The 12671-nt window shown below is 46.0% G+C and overlaps 1 protein-coding gene across 1 annotated transcript in view; it reads left to right on the forward strand.

Annotated features, from left to right (window-relative positions):
• The first annotated feature begins 261 nt into the window (after positions 1-261).
• DCUN1D4 (defective in cullin neddylation 1 domain containing 4) overlaps positions 262-12671 on the forward strand; it is a 70041-nt gene continuing 57631 nt past the window's right edge. Inside the window, 2 exon segments of the mRNA XM_030880510.2 lie at positions 262-372; positions 375-411. Coding sequence (XP_030736370.1) covers positions 262-372; positions 375-411 — 148 coding nt within the window.

A 12671-nucleotide genomic window follows, 5' to 3' on the forward strand; every position in this document is an offset into this window, starting at 1 on the left:
ATCTCCCACAGTCCCCGCTCTGCGCCTCCAGTCCCAAAACGCACCGGGAGACCCTGCCCGGGAGCCACCCCTTCCCCTCCCGGGGCCAGGGCGGGCGGTGACGCTGCGGGCGGCGCGGGGCGGGGGCGGGCGTGGGGGGAAGGGGCCGGCCTGCCGGGGGAGGGCGGAGGTGAGGGGGGTGGGGACTGGCTCCATTTCAGTGTTGGGGGAAGGGGGGGCGGGACGTGCGATGAAGGGCCGGGACCAGAGTGTCCCGGGTGAATGGAGGTGGAGGCGGCGGCGGGCGCTAGCGAGCAGGGCTGGGGGTTGGCACCGGCGGCGGAGGAGAGAGAGAGAGCGAGCGAGCGGGGCGCAGGGGTGAGGATTTCTCCTAGGGGCCGAGCGGTGCGGGCGGCTCCGTGAGAAAGGCGGGTGAGTGCTAGGGGAGCGCGGGGGCGGGGACAATGGGAAGAAGGGCTGGATGGCGGGGGTGGGGGGGGAACAATGGGGTGGGGGATTGGGGGCAGCGGCCGTGCGGGGCAGGAGGGCGGGCGAGGAGATGAGGGCTGATGTAATGGGAAAGCGAATGGTGGGAGGGATTGGGGTGTGATGGGATAGTTGGGGAGTCCGGCGGGCGGTAGGGCCTTAGGAAGCGTGGAGGGGTAACTGGGAGTGGTGAGAGGAGGCAGACGTCGGGGTAATAGGATGGAGCAGGTGTTGGGAAGGTAGGGTAATTGGGAGTGGAGAGGAAGAAGGTGGGGAGGGTTTGGGGTGACGGGTTGGAGGTAGGGGTAGAGGAGGTGCAGTGGGGGTGAAGAGCTGGTTGGGAGGGAAGGGAGGTTGGGAGGGGCCGGGGCAGGGGTAAAACTGTCTTGTCCAGATTCGGTCCGCGTGGGGCTGGGGGGAAGGTGTCAGACTACGCGTTTGGGGGAGGTGTATCTTCCCCCGGATTAGGGCCGGGTTCCTTGAGGGGGAGCTCTGAGGTTTGGGGTGCTTGGAAAGGAGGGGGCGGGGCTGAGGTGGAGGGGGCGGGGGAGGTGCCCAGAGGTTGGCGCTGGCCGCGGTTTCCCCCGAGCGGCGGGAAGCGAGGTCAGCGCTGGCGCGGGCTCTGGCTGCGGGAGTGGGAGGCGGGGCAGGGGAGCGGGCTGCGGGTTTTCCGTGGCGGGAGACGGAGGGGTCGGCCCTGGAGGCCAGGAGCGTGGGGCGGAGGGTGGTCCCTGGCGGTCCGTGGATTTGGCAGTCTGTGACGCAGTTGTCTAATTTCTGGTCGTCAGGTGTGGAGGCTGGTGCCTCGGGACCCAATTCCCTGTCGGGAGGGTCGGACTACAGGCCCCGCGCAGCGCCCGCGGGGCGCGACCTCTCCCAGCCTTGCGGAGAAGGCGCTTTAGGGGTTTCCCTTAGGGTCTGGCTCCAGTCGCCGGGTGTGAGGCGAAAGGCAGTCCCGCGGAAAGGGGAAAAGCAGTCCTGCGGCATTCTGGGACTTGTAGTCCGGGCCGCGGTTGGGTTGGGTGCACGTGGGTAACTGTGGAAACGAGTCCCAGAATGCAGCGCGCCCCTCAGAGCTTCCCAGCTCTGCTAACTCGTGCTTTATTCCCCGCGGACTCGAGCGCGTTGTAGGGCGGTGCTCCTGTCCCTTGGGACCTTCTCCCTGTGTCAGCGGCTGGGGGAGAGAACCAAGCCAGACGCAGTCCTTTCGCACTTAGGTTCTTGATCCCCGAGTTGACTATTTCCCTCTGCGTTTGGTGGCCTTACTTATAGAATAAATGCTTGGTTTTGAACCATCTAGTCCATAGGTTGTGGAAAAACGTTCAAGATGCAACACAATCTAAAGCAGCGTTTAGGATGGTGTATATTTGTGCCATCCTAGTATATAAACACTAGGTTAAAATGTTCCATCTTAGACAAATCTGGGAATGCAGTGGAGACACATGTAAACCTTTTGAAGATAGTATAAATTATGTGTTTGTAGTTCTTGGGCTGTTTGGATTGCCAAAGGAGAAGGGGACTTTTGGAAAAAGGATGGGCTTGAAATGAATGACTGTTGGAGACGGCTTAATGGAATTGAGGGTGGACATGGTCCCATTCATTTAAGCCAGCGTGAAAATGTGAAGATGAGGGAAGGGTATATTTGATGTCTTCAGTTTTCAAAGAAGCATGGGAAGCAAATGAGACTAGAGGAAGGTAAACTCAGTGCAGGACCTTAAGAGGTTTCCATGTTTTTTCGTTTCTGTTCTTTAATATTAGAAACCATCCATTTAGACTGTAGACTCTCCAAACATCACATCCTTTGCCAAGTTTTCTTTACCATTTATATGCGATGACTCCAAAACCTGTAATGATTAACTCAGAGATGACAGAGTATTTTTATGTGTTGTATAGGGTATTTTGAAACTGTTGGTAGCATGGTCACTAGAAGAGTATTATGATGACCCTAATGATAAAAATTTTACCAAGAAGTCCAAAGATTTGGAAACTGGTATGGTTACAAATGAACTGAACTTGAGTACTTGTGTGATTTTATCAGGAAAAGATTTATATCTATTTTATATTTTACTTAAGCTTATGGTGAAATACCCAGGAAATCCTTTGTGATATGTAACATGGTCATGTTTGTTTGTTTGTTTTAATGTGCATGTATCACTGGAATTTGCTCTTGTAAAGGGTGAAGTGTGTGAGGTTGAAAACAAGAGCTGTACAAGATGGTGTTTTTAAAGAAAATATTAGGCTAGTCATTTTTTTCCCTTTTCTTTTTTTTCAATTTCATCCCAAAGGGCAGGTGCCCTATACACACACAACACTCCCTCTCCCCCAGCCCCCAAACCCTGGGTTCCTGTACATAATCACCTTATACTTTCTGCTCTGGTTTTTAGGTTCCTCTTTGATTTTTGGCCTTTGGGGAGGTTCTGTGTTTTCTTATGAACAAAATTTTTTGACTGTTTTAAACAGATGGTTCCAACTTAATGATGGTTCGACTTTACACTGGTGCTAAAGCAATATGCATTTGATAAAAGCTGTACCTCGAATTTTGGATTTTGATCTTTTCCCAGACTGGTGATGTATGATAACTCTCTTGATGCTGGGCAGCAGGCGGCATCCCGTCAGACACAGCAGCTCCCAGTCAGACACAATACGCTTATTACCATTTTGTACCCAGACAACCCTCCTGTTTTTCACTTTCAATACAGTTTTCAATAAATTACCTGAGATATTCAACATTTTATTATAAAATAGGCTTTGCGTGAGATGATTTTACCCAAGTATATGCTAAGGTAATAAGGGTTCTGGTCATGTTTAAGATAGGGTAGGCTAAGCGGTTATCTGTAGGTTAGGCATATTAAATGCATTTTCGACCTAGGATATTTTCAGTTTGCAGTGGTCTTACTCAAGGTAAGTGGAGGAGGATCTGTACTGGTAAGAATTTTCAGGTTATCTTGTCAATAACGTTGCCAGGAAAGAAAGCCCTTCATTTTCTCCACTTCAGAGGATTTCTGTACTTGTACTCTTTTCTTCCTCAGTTCTTGCCTCCAAGAATTACCCCTATTAACACTTGATCACATTTTTTTCAAATATTATTTATCATTATATCCTTTTCTCTTTTCATCTTTAACTGCTCCCAGAAGCTCTTATTAGCTTATTGCTTGCTTCCTGACAATAATATATGCTTGCATTTTTCTCATCTTGATAATAACAGTCTTGCTTAGCAGTGTAAAAATCATGGTTTCAGAAACTGACCTCATGATGACTTTTGTTGTATCAGTTAGGATGCCTTTGGCAAATAACAATATTCAATCAAACATGGCTTAAGTAGTAGAACTTATTATTGTTAGCAAGAAGTTTAGTGATAGATGGTTCTAAGGCTGGTGCAGAGTCCTAATGATGTCTTAAGAATCTAGGCTCTTTGTATACTTTTTTCCTCTCTTAGTATTTGGTTTATCAAGAGCCTCAGGCTCATTGCCTCATGTGTGCAATATGGTTGCTGCAGCACCAGACATCATGCCTATGTAAGAAAAGGAGGGAAGGAACATACTTCCTTACAGTTCCCTCTTAACAGAGTGGAGTCTTTTTCTCACCTTGGTGACTTCCTCTTTAGTCTCACTGGGTAGAATTGACCTCATGCCACTGCTAGTTGTGAGGGAGGTGGAGAAAGTGAAAGTCTGGCATTTTCAGCTTCTGTTGTGGGATGTGGACTTTGCTAGGGTGGAAGAAGGGTGAGGAGAATGCTCTGGGTTAGTAGCCTGCAGTTATTTCCCTGAATCAGCTACTTTGTCCAGTTGTCTCTGGCTTAGACTCAGTTTTTTTAATCTGTTGATTTATTTTCTGTTTCATTCTAAAATAGAGGTGACTTACTAAATATAGATAAAATTCTGTCGAGAGAAAAATACAGATTTACAGGCTACACATAAATGCTTGCCGTATGTTAGAAATGGGCCATATATTTGGTTCTGAGCTTCCTAGTAGCCAAAATAAAGAGGAAAACAAGACCAATTAATTTTATTCATTTGGTTAATGAAACTGCAGTTCATTTAATAACCCAAGCTGGAAGCTTAGACATTTCTCATCCTCTTTCCCTGGTCAGTAGCGAGAGAGAGGCTGTATCTCTTCCCATGCCTGTCCTTTCTTTTCCATACCTATTGCCATTGCCCTAGGTCTGATCCATTCTTTCTTATGTTGTAATAACCAGTAATCCTTTTGCCAGGCTCAGCCTCCTTTTTATCCTCTCCATCACCAGTTGAATATCTTTGTCCTTACTATCCCCCTACTCCAAAACCTCAGAGGCTCCTAGTTGCTTACTGAAATAAGACTCCTCAGAAGCTGGGGTTGAACCTGTTCTGTAGTTTAAGCTCAGTTTTGAATTCCCCCAGCACTGCTCCCTCCCCACTGCCTTCAGTGCTACTTCAGTGGGAGTTTTGTGTTCCTTGTTCCCTCTCTTGAAGGCTCTCTCCTTCCATTGAATCTCCAAAGACTGTTTACTTCTGTTCTCAGTTTTATCTTATTTAACAGTAGCTGCTTGTTCACTTATTTGTCCCCTCCCCAATTAGATGATAAGCCCCCTGAGATCTGGGACTGTGTCTTACTTAGTAACCACTTTATGGTTCTTCAGAATGCCTCGCTTAGGACCTCAGATATGTAATGAATTGAACTTAAATGGTCAACTCTTGAGCAGTTGGTGAACTATCTGGAAAATTTTAATGTTTCCTCCTGCTATCCTGCATGCTTCCGAGGTGTCTTTCATTGTCTTTAGATTTATCTTCCAGGCATACAAACTTATGCTTATTCATTCTATGCCCTTTTTTGACAAAGTTGTCCTGTGCAAACCAATTTAAGTAATATATATGTTTAAATACATGCAGATACCAGTTTTGAAGAATGTCTGTGGCATGGAGCAGTTCTCAGAGAGGGAGCGGAGTGCTGGTGATATGCTGAGGGGCCGAGAGCGTGCGTGTGAGAGTACGCGCGTCTGCTTCTGACCTGGTGTGTAACAGGCCGCCGAGGTGGGGAAGGCTTGGGCAGGGCTTGGACGGCCTGGATGTGTCTGTTTTTCCCCTCTTCTTGTTTTATGACCAGATTCTGGTCCAAAGGGCTTATTTCTTAATGTTAACAATACATTGAGGCTCACTAAAGGCTTGCTTTCTTTAGAAAGTGAACTATGTTAGTTGGAGGTGAAGTTTCTGAGCCTCTGATGTTAATGCTAACATCTCTTCGTAAGTGGTCAGCTTAAATTAGAGTTAATAGCTTTCCACAGCTTATTCTTTTTTCTTATTCTGAGATTCAAGTTAGGAGAAGTACCTCTTGAGGGTTATTCTGTTAAGCAGAATGTACATTTAAAAATATTTGTGGCTATAAAAGAGGCTATAATTTGTGGCTTATGTTTTAAATAGAAAAAGTATTGAAATTTTAAATAGAATCATATATTTTAGCAATTGTTGCATGACTGTTTCAGATCTAAGGATCTTTTTTCTATCATGTTCAGTATTCTAGTAGACAAAGTAACTGCTGCTTTAGATTTTAATTGTTTTTCTTTTAATCAGAAGATGCCGTTAATGAGTTATTTTCCATCTAGGAAGGTAGGCTTGTAGTTTTTGAAACTACTAATTAATATATTGAGTAAAACACTAAATGATGCAGAAGAAGATCCCCACCCTCCCCAAATAACATTACCTCTGGGTATGATTTTTTTTAGTTCCATCTTTAAAGATATTTTCCTTGTGAATATTTTTTGAAAACCTTTCATTACTTGCTGGCTGTATCAGTAGTACTTGCAGAGATGGTGTGTCATCCATCTATGTCCATGATGGCCTTTGCCAGTCTTCGGGGCCCAGGCTCTTCCTCTGGTTGGGGAATTCTTACCATCAAAGGCAGAGCTGCCCAGATACACCCACACCAGGGTGTGAATCTGAAGCTGAAGGCAAGACATGGGAAGAAATTGGAAGTGCCTGGGGGCCATTTAAAGAGGATGGACAGTGGTGACCGCTGTTTCTAGAGGCCGTGGGAGCTGCAGTCCAGGCAGGTCCAGGCTGTGTCAATGGTGCAGTATGCCCTTAGGCATTATTTTGGTTGTACAGCTGATGTGCTTGGTCCTCTGGTTTTCCTAGAGATTCTGTGAACTACCCAATAACCTTTAAAAAAAAAAAACCACTGTTCATATAGCTAGTTGGTTTCTGATGCGCACAACTAAGAATTCGGACAAATCCAACATCCAGACCCGTCTTGGGTTGGTACTTGGCCGAGGCCCTTGTGGAGAAGAGCAGTGGTCTGCCTTTCCACCCTGGTTGGTCTCTGTTCAGAGTCCAAGAGTACTGGCTCGAGGTGACCCAAAAGGCTAAAGGGGGACACAGGCAGTGTCAGTCGGAGCTGCCTTTGCCAGTGGTCAGGCAGGACTCTGAGGCACGCATCAGTCACCCCACCAATCGCACTCTATGGAGGTCTTACTGCTGTCTTTGCCTGATTCCATCTTTGTCCCCCCACCCCCTCCCCAAAATTCTTGAGAATATTAGGTATGGAAATAATATTGGTAGAATATTTATTTTGTTTATCCAAAATTATATCTGACAGTCTTAATTGCTTTTTAATTGACTTTATTGAGTATAATTTACATTCTATAAAATTGTACCCATTTGATAAATACGTGTGTGTGTAACCACTACTATAATTAAGATATAGAATGGTTTCCTATCTCCTTAAAGTTCCCTTGTATCCCCTTGCAGTCTGTACTTCTCTACCTCCCACCACAGTTTTTTTAAAGATTTTTTTGATGTGGACCATTTTTTTTTTAAAGTCTTTATGGAATTTGTTACAGTATTGCTTCTGTTTTATGTTTTGGTTTTTTGGCCACAGAGGCATGTGGGATCTTAGCTCCCCAACCAGGGATCGAACCCGCACCCCCTGCATTGGAAGGTGAAGTCTCAACCCCTGGACCGCCAGGGAAGTCCCCCACCACAATATTTGGCTTTTAATATATATCATCTTAGGCCTCCTCTGTGTTAGTTGATGATTTGTCATTTTGCTGTTCATGGGGATAGTACAGTATAAAAAGGTGTAATAATCTCTCTCTGTCTTTTTACTGAACTGTTAAATCCAAAGAAAAACTATCAGTGCTATATAAATTATAAATCTGGTAATTAATACTTTACCACATAGAATGGGCTTGAATTAGATGACTTGTTCCCTTGAAAGATTTTCTGGTGGATGGCTTTTCTTGCTTCTCTGTGGGCCAAAGGCATACAATGCTAGGATTTGCTCCTTGGATACCACGATTTCTTTTAGTTGTTATCTGGGTCAGGCTGAGAAGCAGGAAAGCATAGTAGTTAAGCGTGGGCCCTGGTTCTAGGTTCTGCCTCTGTTAGTTGTGTGACCGTGGGTAAATTACTCAACTACTCTGTATAAGCTTCAGATTCCTCATGCATAAAGAATACCTCCTGTATGGTATGGAGTTGTTCAGTCAACAGTGTTTATTGAACACCTACTACGTACCAGGCCGTCTTCTTCATCTGTCATGAAGTTCCCCTTCCAGTGTGGGGGAAGATGCAGATAACAAGCAGGTAAATCATGTAGTATGTCAGATGGTGAGCGGTTCATTTGAGAAAACTCAAGCAGGGAAGGGCAGTGCACAGGTGCCCCTGTGTGTGCAGGGGGCAGAGGAGCAAGAGCAGGGACGTTGTAGTTGTACGAGGCTCAGTCAGGGAAGGCCTCACTAAGAGGGTTGTCGGGCAAGCGCTGGTGGAGGTGAGGGGGCATTCCAGGGAGAGGGGACACAAATTCAGAGACTGAGGAGGGGAGCAAGGCTGTAAATGAGGAACAGCAAAGAGGCTGGTGTGCTAGGAGTAGAGTTGGGGACTGGGCAGAGAGAAAGAAGTAGGAGGCAAGATCAGAAGTGATCCTGAGCATTAAATTAGATAGAACACAAAGTATTTAGAGAAACGCTTGGCCCTTTTCTAATGATTACTGTGTAATGACAATTCCTTCATTAGGCTTTAAAAGGAGACCCTTGAGAGGAAAACAGGTTATAAGAAAGAAAAGAAGCAAGTGAAGCGTTCCCTCACTTAGTCACTCACCAAACCTTTTTTCTTGCTGCTGGGTGCTGCTGTAACAGCATGACTGAGCCTGGTCCTCGTGTTTAAGGAGCTTCCTTCCAGCAGGCTTAGTGGTGGATGCAGAGAGGTCCTGCACAGTTGAAGTATGGGGCAGGGCAAGGTTATTTGGATGCCCAGGGTGCTTTGGGAACAAATAGGGAGTCATTAAAATTATACTTCAGGGAAGGGTTAGCTATTGTCATGTGGGTTTAGCTTTTGAAGTTTTATTATGTGAAGAAAAAGATGGGTGTGTGCCTGAGGGGTGAGGTGGGAGGGTGCTTTCCAAGCAGAGGGAACAGCCTGGCAATAGCATGGGTTTTGGATAGGCCAGAGCGAAGGGAGGCGAGGTGGAGGGATGGTCAGGAGCCATGGGGGAAGGGCTGAAAAGAGGCACCAGGGAGGGCTTATGAGTGGAAAGGAAGTGAGGGGAGAGAGAGAAGTTAGAGGAGGTGGGGCGTGGGGAGAGAAGAGGAACAAAGTGGGATGGGGAGGGGAGGGAGTGACACGTGTTTATATGCAGTGATTATTCTTGGGCTGCTCCAGCTGCCGTGCCTGCCTTAACTCATGTGATCCTCACCACAGCGCTCTGAAGTACGTTACGTAGGTACTGTTATCATCCCCACTTTCCAGATGAGGAAGCTGAGATACAGAAAGGTTAACTAGCCTTCTCAAGGTCACACAGCTGATAGGTGGTGAACTGAGATTCTAACTCAGGCATTCTGACTCCGGGGTTTAGGTTCCCTCCACTGCCTATGAAATAATACTCACTGTTTTATCTGTGCTTTTCATTTAATCCTGTGGTAACCTGGCAGGTATATTGGAATTCCATATTTTGTCACTGTTATCTTTGTTTTGCAGTTGGTTCTTTTCTTCTTGGAATGGGTCCCAACAGAATAAGGTGTAGGATGAATTCCTCCCTTCCCACTGCTCTTCTTCCCCTCATTTCTGCCATCTCACAGTGACAGTGGGCGTTTAAAAATGGATTCTCGCTGGGCAACTGATTGTGGCAAAGAAGAGTATTTCCATACTTTTTCGTTACTCACTAATGAAATAGTCATTTTTAGTCTTAGATTTTATTTTAAACAGACGTTTGTATTAAGCACTTTTTAAACACATAATTTTTATATATAGGAGATACCTAACAAGATTGCAGAAAAGCCAGAAAGCTTCTTTCAGTAGAGCTACTAATGTAGTTTTTGCGTAACATCTTTGAAATGATTCTCTTTCCTTTTCCTGTAGTTGAGGGTGAGTTTAAGTCTTTTTCCCCTTTAAGATCTCTTTGTACAGATTCCATTCCCAAAATTATTAGACCGCAGATTACTCTTCTTAATTAAACAGGAAACTGAGAAGGAGTGTTGTACATTCAAGTCCAGGCAACTGGCTATTGAAGTGAGAGTTTTAAAGACCTGTCCTCTTGTCATCCCTTCTGCCCCGTCTTTACTCTTTGATCTTCTGGGTTCAGTCTGTCTTAGTCTCTTCTATGTTGAATAATAATAGGGATTAAAATAATAAACCTTCATTAGTGCACAGTATGGGCCAGCACTGTGCTGAGTGCTTGGCATGCACCGTCTCAGGAGTCCTCACAAGCCCTTGTGAGGAGGGGCCTGCTGTTCTGGTCTAGTGAGGTTGGGTTATAGGCAGGGCCCTCAGCTAGGACGCCGCAGAGCAGGGACTCTAACCCAGGGCTTTCCGAGGCCAGAGCTGCACTCTTTACCGTAAATCTGGCCTCTTCTGACATTAGTGAGGTGAGAGGGTGATTTTTACTCTGAGCGATGGAGTGGACGGATCTCTCTTCTTCCGTGGGTAGGGTAGGGTGAAGAGAGTGAATCTAGGGCCCTGTGTACCTTGTTACGGTGGGAGAGCAGCCAGACCGGCTGTCCTGGAGTGGCCGACTCCGTTGAGATGACACCACCAGCAGGCACAGGCTGTGCAGTGGATGACGGGTGTTAGGTGGCACGCCGCCTGTCTTGGGCGGGTGGCTTCTCTCCCAGCCGCTTCTACAGGTCCTGTGAGAGTTAGGAGGAAAAAGCCAGCAGCAGTGGTGTGCTTGGTTGGTTTTAACTTCAGATCTTGTGTTCCGTGAAAGCGCCGAGTCACCTGTGATGACCTGCTCCCTTTCCTTGTCAGTTTTCCCCTTTCCATGCTCACCTTTTTGGCTTTGTGCCTTATAAATAGCAAATATTTATTGATGAGGAGAATGATATTAACACCTTCCTCACTGCTACTTTGCTTCATTTGGTTTTCACCTAGCTTTTCGACCGTGAAAAGCCTGGATCTTGATCTTTTTTTCTCGCTGCAGGGCTTGCGGTGAATGAGTTGAACTCCCCTCTGGCCCGTGCTGAGATTGTGATGTGGGTATGGATTGGCTGCGGCAGGCTGGGGGTCGAGGCGAGGGTGGGGACGGAACTCTCCTCTCTGGTTGCACGGTAGAGGCACCTGGACTGCTTGAGAAGCCTTTGACAACCCCACTCCTGTTTTTATTTAGTTGGTCTGGATTGGGGCCCGGGCCCTGGCAGGTATTCGCACTGCCCAGGTGACTCTGATGTGCAGCGACTGGATTAATGCTCAGGAGCTTCCTGGGTGCTTGGGGTTTGGTTTGGGCTGGGGGTCAGAGGACTCCAAAGCTGCGGCTGCCCCCCTCGGGCCCTGCCCTGGGCGGAGAGCACAGGCCACCCCGCTCGCTGTGCAAGTGAAGCAGAGTGCCGCGGAGCTGCCGCTCAGGTGGCGCCTGCCGTGTGCCAGGCACCGTGCTGGGCACCTTGCGGCACGGGTTAGTTTGATCCTCACAGCGTCCTTAGGAGGCAAGCACTATTACCATCCATTTTATAGACCAAGAAATTCCTACTTCTGACAAGTTAGACAGGCGTGTGGTATGAAGCTGACCCACAGCCTGGCTTTTGGTTTTTTCCTAGCTGTGGAAAACTCGTTTCGGATCTTTTTGTTTTAATAATTTGGCCTCACATGTGAATATGTTTGTTTTAACGAGTGAGATGTGTACTTGTGCCATCTCACATGGCTAAATGACGATCAGTTGGTATGCAGAAGTGTAAAGTGGTGTCTGTAATCCCAGTTGAAAATACTACTTTTTACAGCGTCAAAAGTAGAGTTCATTTTATGGTAGATTTTGTCTGTCAAGTTATTTTGAGATAAAACTCATTTCTAATGACCTTTTTTACTTAAAATTGCATTTTGTACTTGTCTTGTAAAATGACTTATACTCTGTATGCTTGAGCTCGTGTATAGATCCTCCCTGACTTGTAAGCTGACCCCCTCTTTACACTGGCTTCTGTAACCTTCCAGGGTACTAAGCAAATCGAATCTCAGCATTTTAAACGTGCTCCAGTCTCGCCATCATAAAGCCCAAACTCAGCAGTCCCTCAGTCCCCCACCCGCACCCCAAAAGCCACCACTGATTTAGTTCTTCATTTTCATTGTCATCAGAATGTATTTATTAGTACATATCTGTGCATAGGGCTTATTAAAAATTTTTATACCCGACAGCATTGCTCACTGATTGGCCACCTGGAGTTTAGCTAATAATAAAATACTTCTGTGAATCTTTAGGGACAAGAGGAAAGAGGTGTACTTAATAGAAATAATATAGGCGTTGTGTATCTTTTCTGCACCATCTTTTCTCCAAAAAGGAAAAAAAGAAGTTGGTAGGTTGTTTTAGATTTTACCAGCTTTAGTATCTTTTTATTTAATATTAAAGTTCTCTAACTTTGTGTGCTTGCTTATTAACAACCTTGGGTGGGAAATGCTTTTTACCCCAGATGGAGTGTGAAGATACATGGACACTTGCTCCCATCAGAAATAAGCTAGAATAGAGGAAGGGGCTTTGGATTGGGAATTAGAAGATGTGAATTATCCCCAGCTTGGCCACAACTAGTTACCTGACCCTGCTTGGGCTAATTTTCGTGGCTCAAGGAGAATTTTTGAGACTTGGACAAAAGGACATGAAATGTTGAGCTTCCCTCTCAGCCCCTAAAAACAATCTTGTTGGTTTTCCTCCCAGTACCATCACATTTTGTGTAGAGGTTAGTTCTAAAGTCCACATGTAAGGTGAAAATCACCTGTATTAAAAATATCACTGGAAATACTTTCAGAAGGTGCCCCTCCTCA

This window comes from Globicephala melas, chromosome 5, assembly GCF_963455315.2.
Source record: "Globicephala melas chromosome 5, mGloMel1.2, whole genome shotgun sequence".
Classification (NCBI taxonomy): domain Eukaryota; kingdom Metazoa; phylum Chordata; class Mammalia; order Artiodactyla; family Delphinidae; genus Globicephala; species Globicephala melas.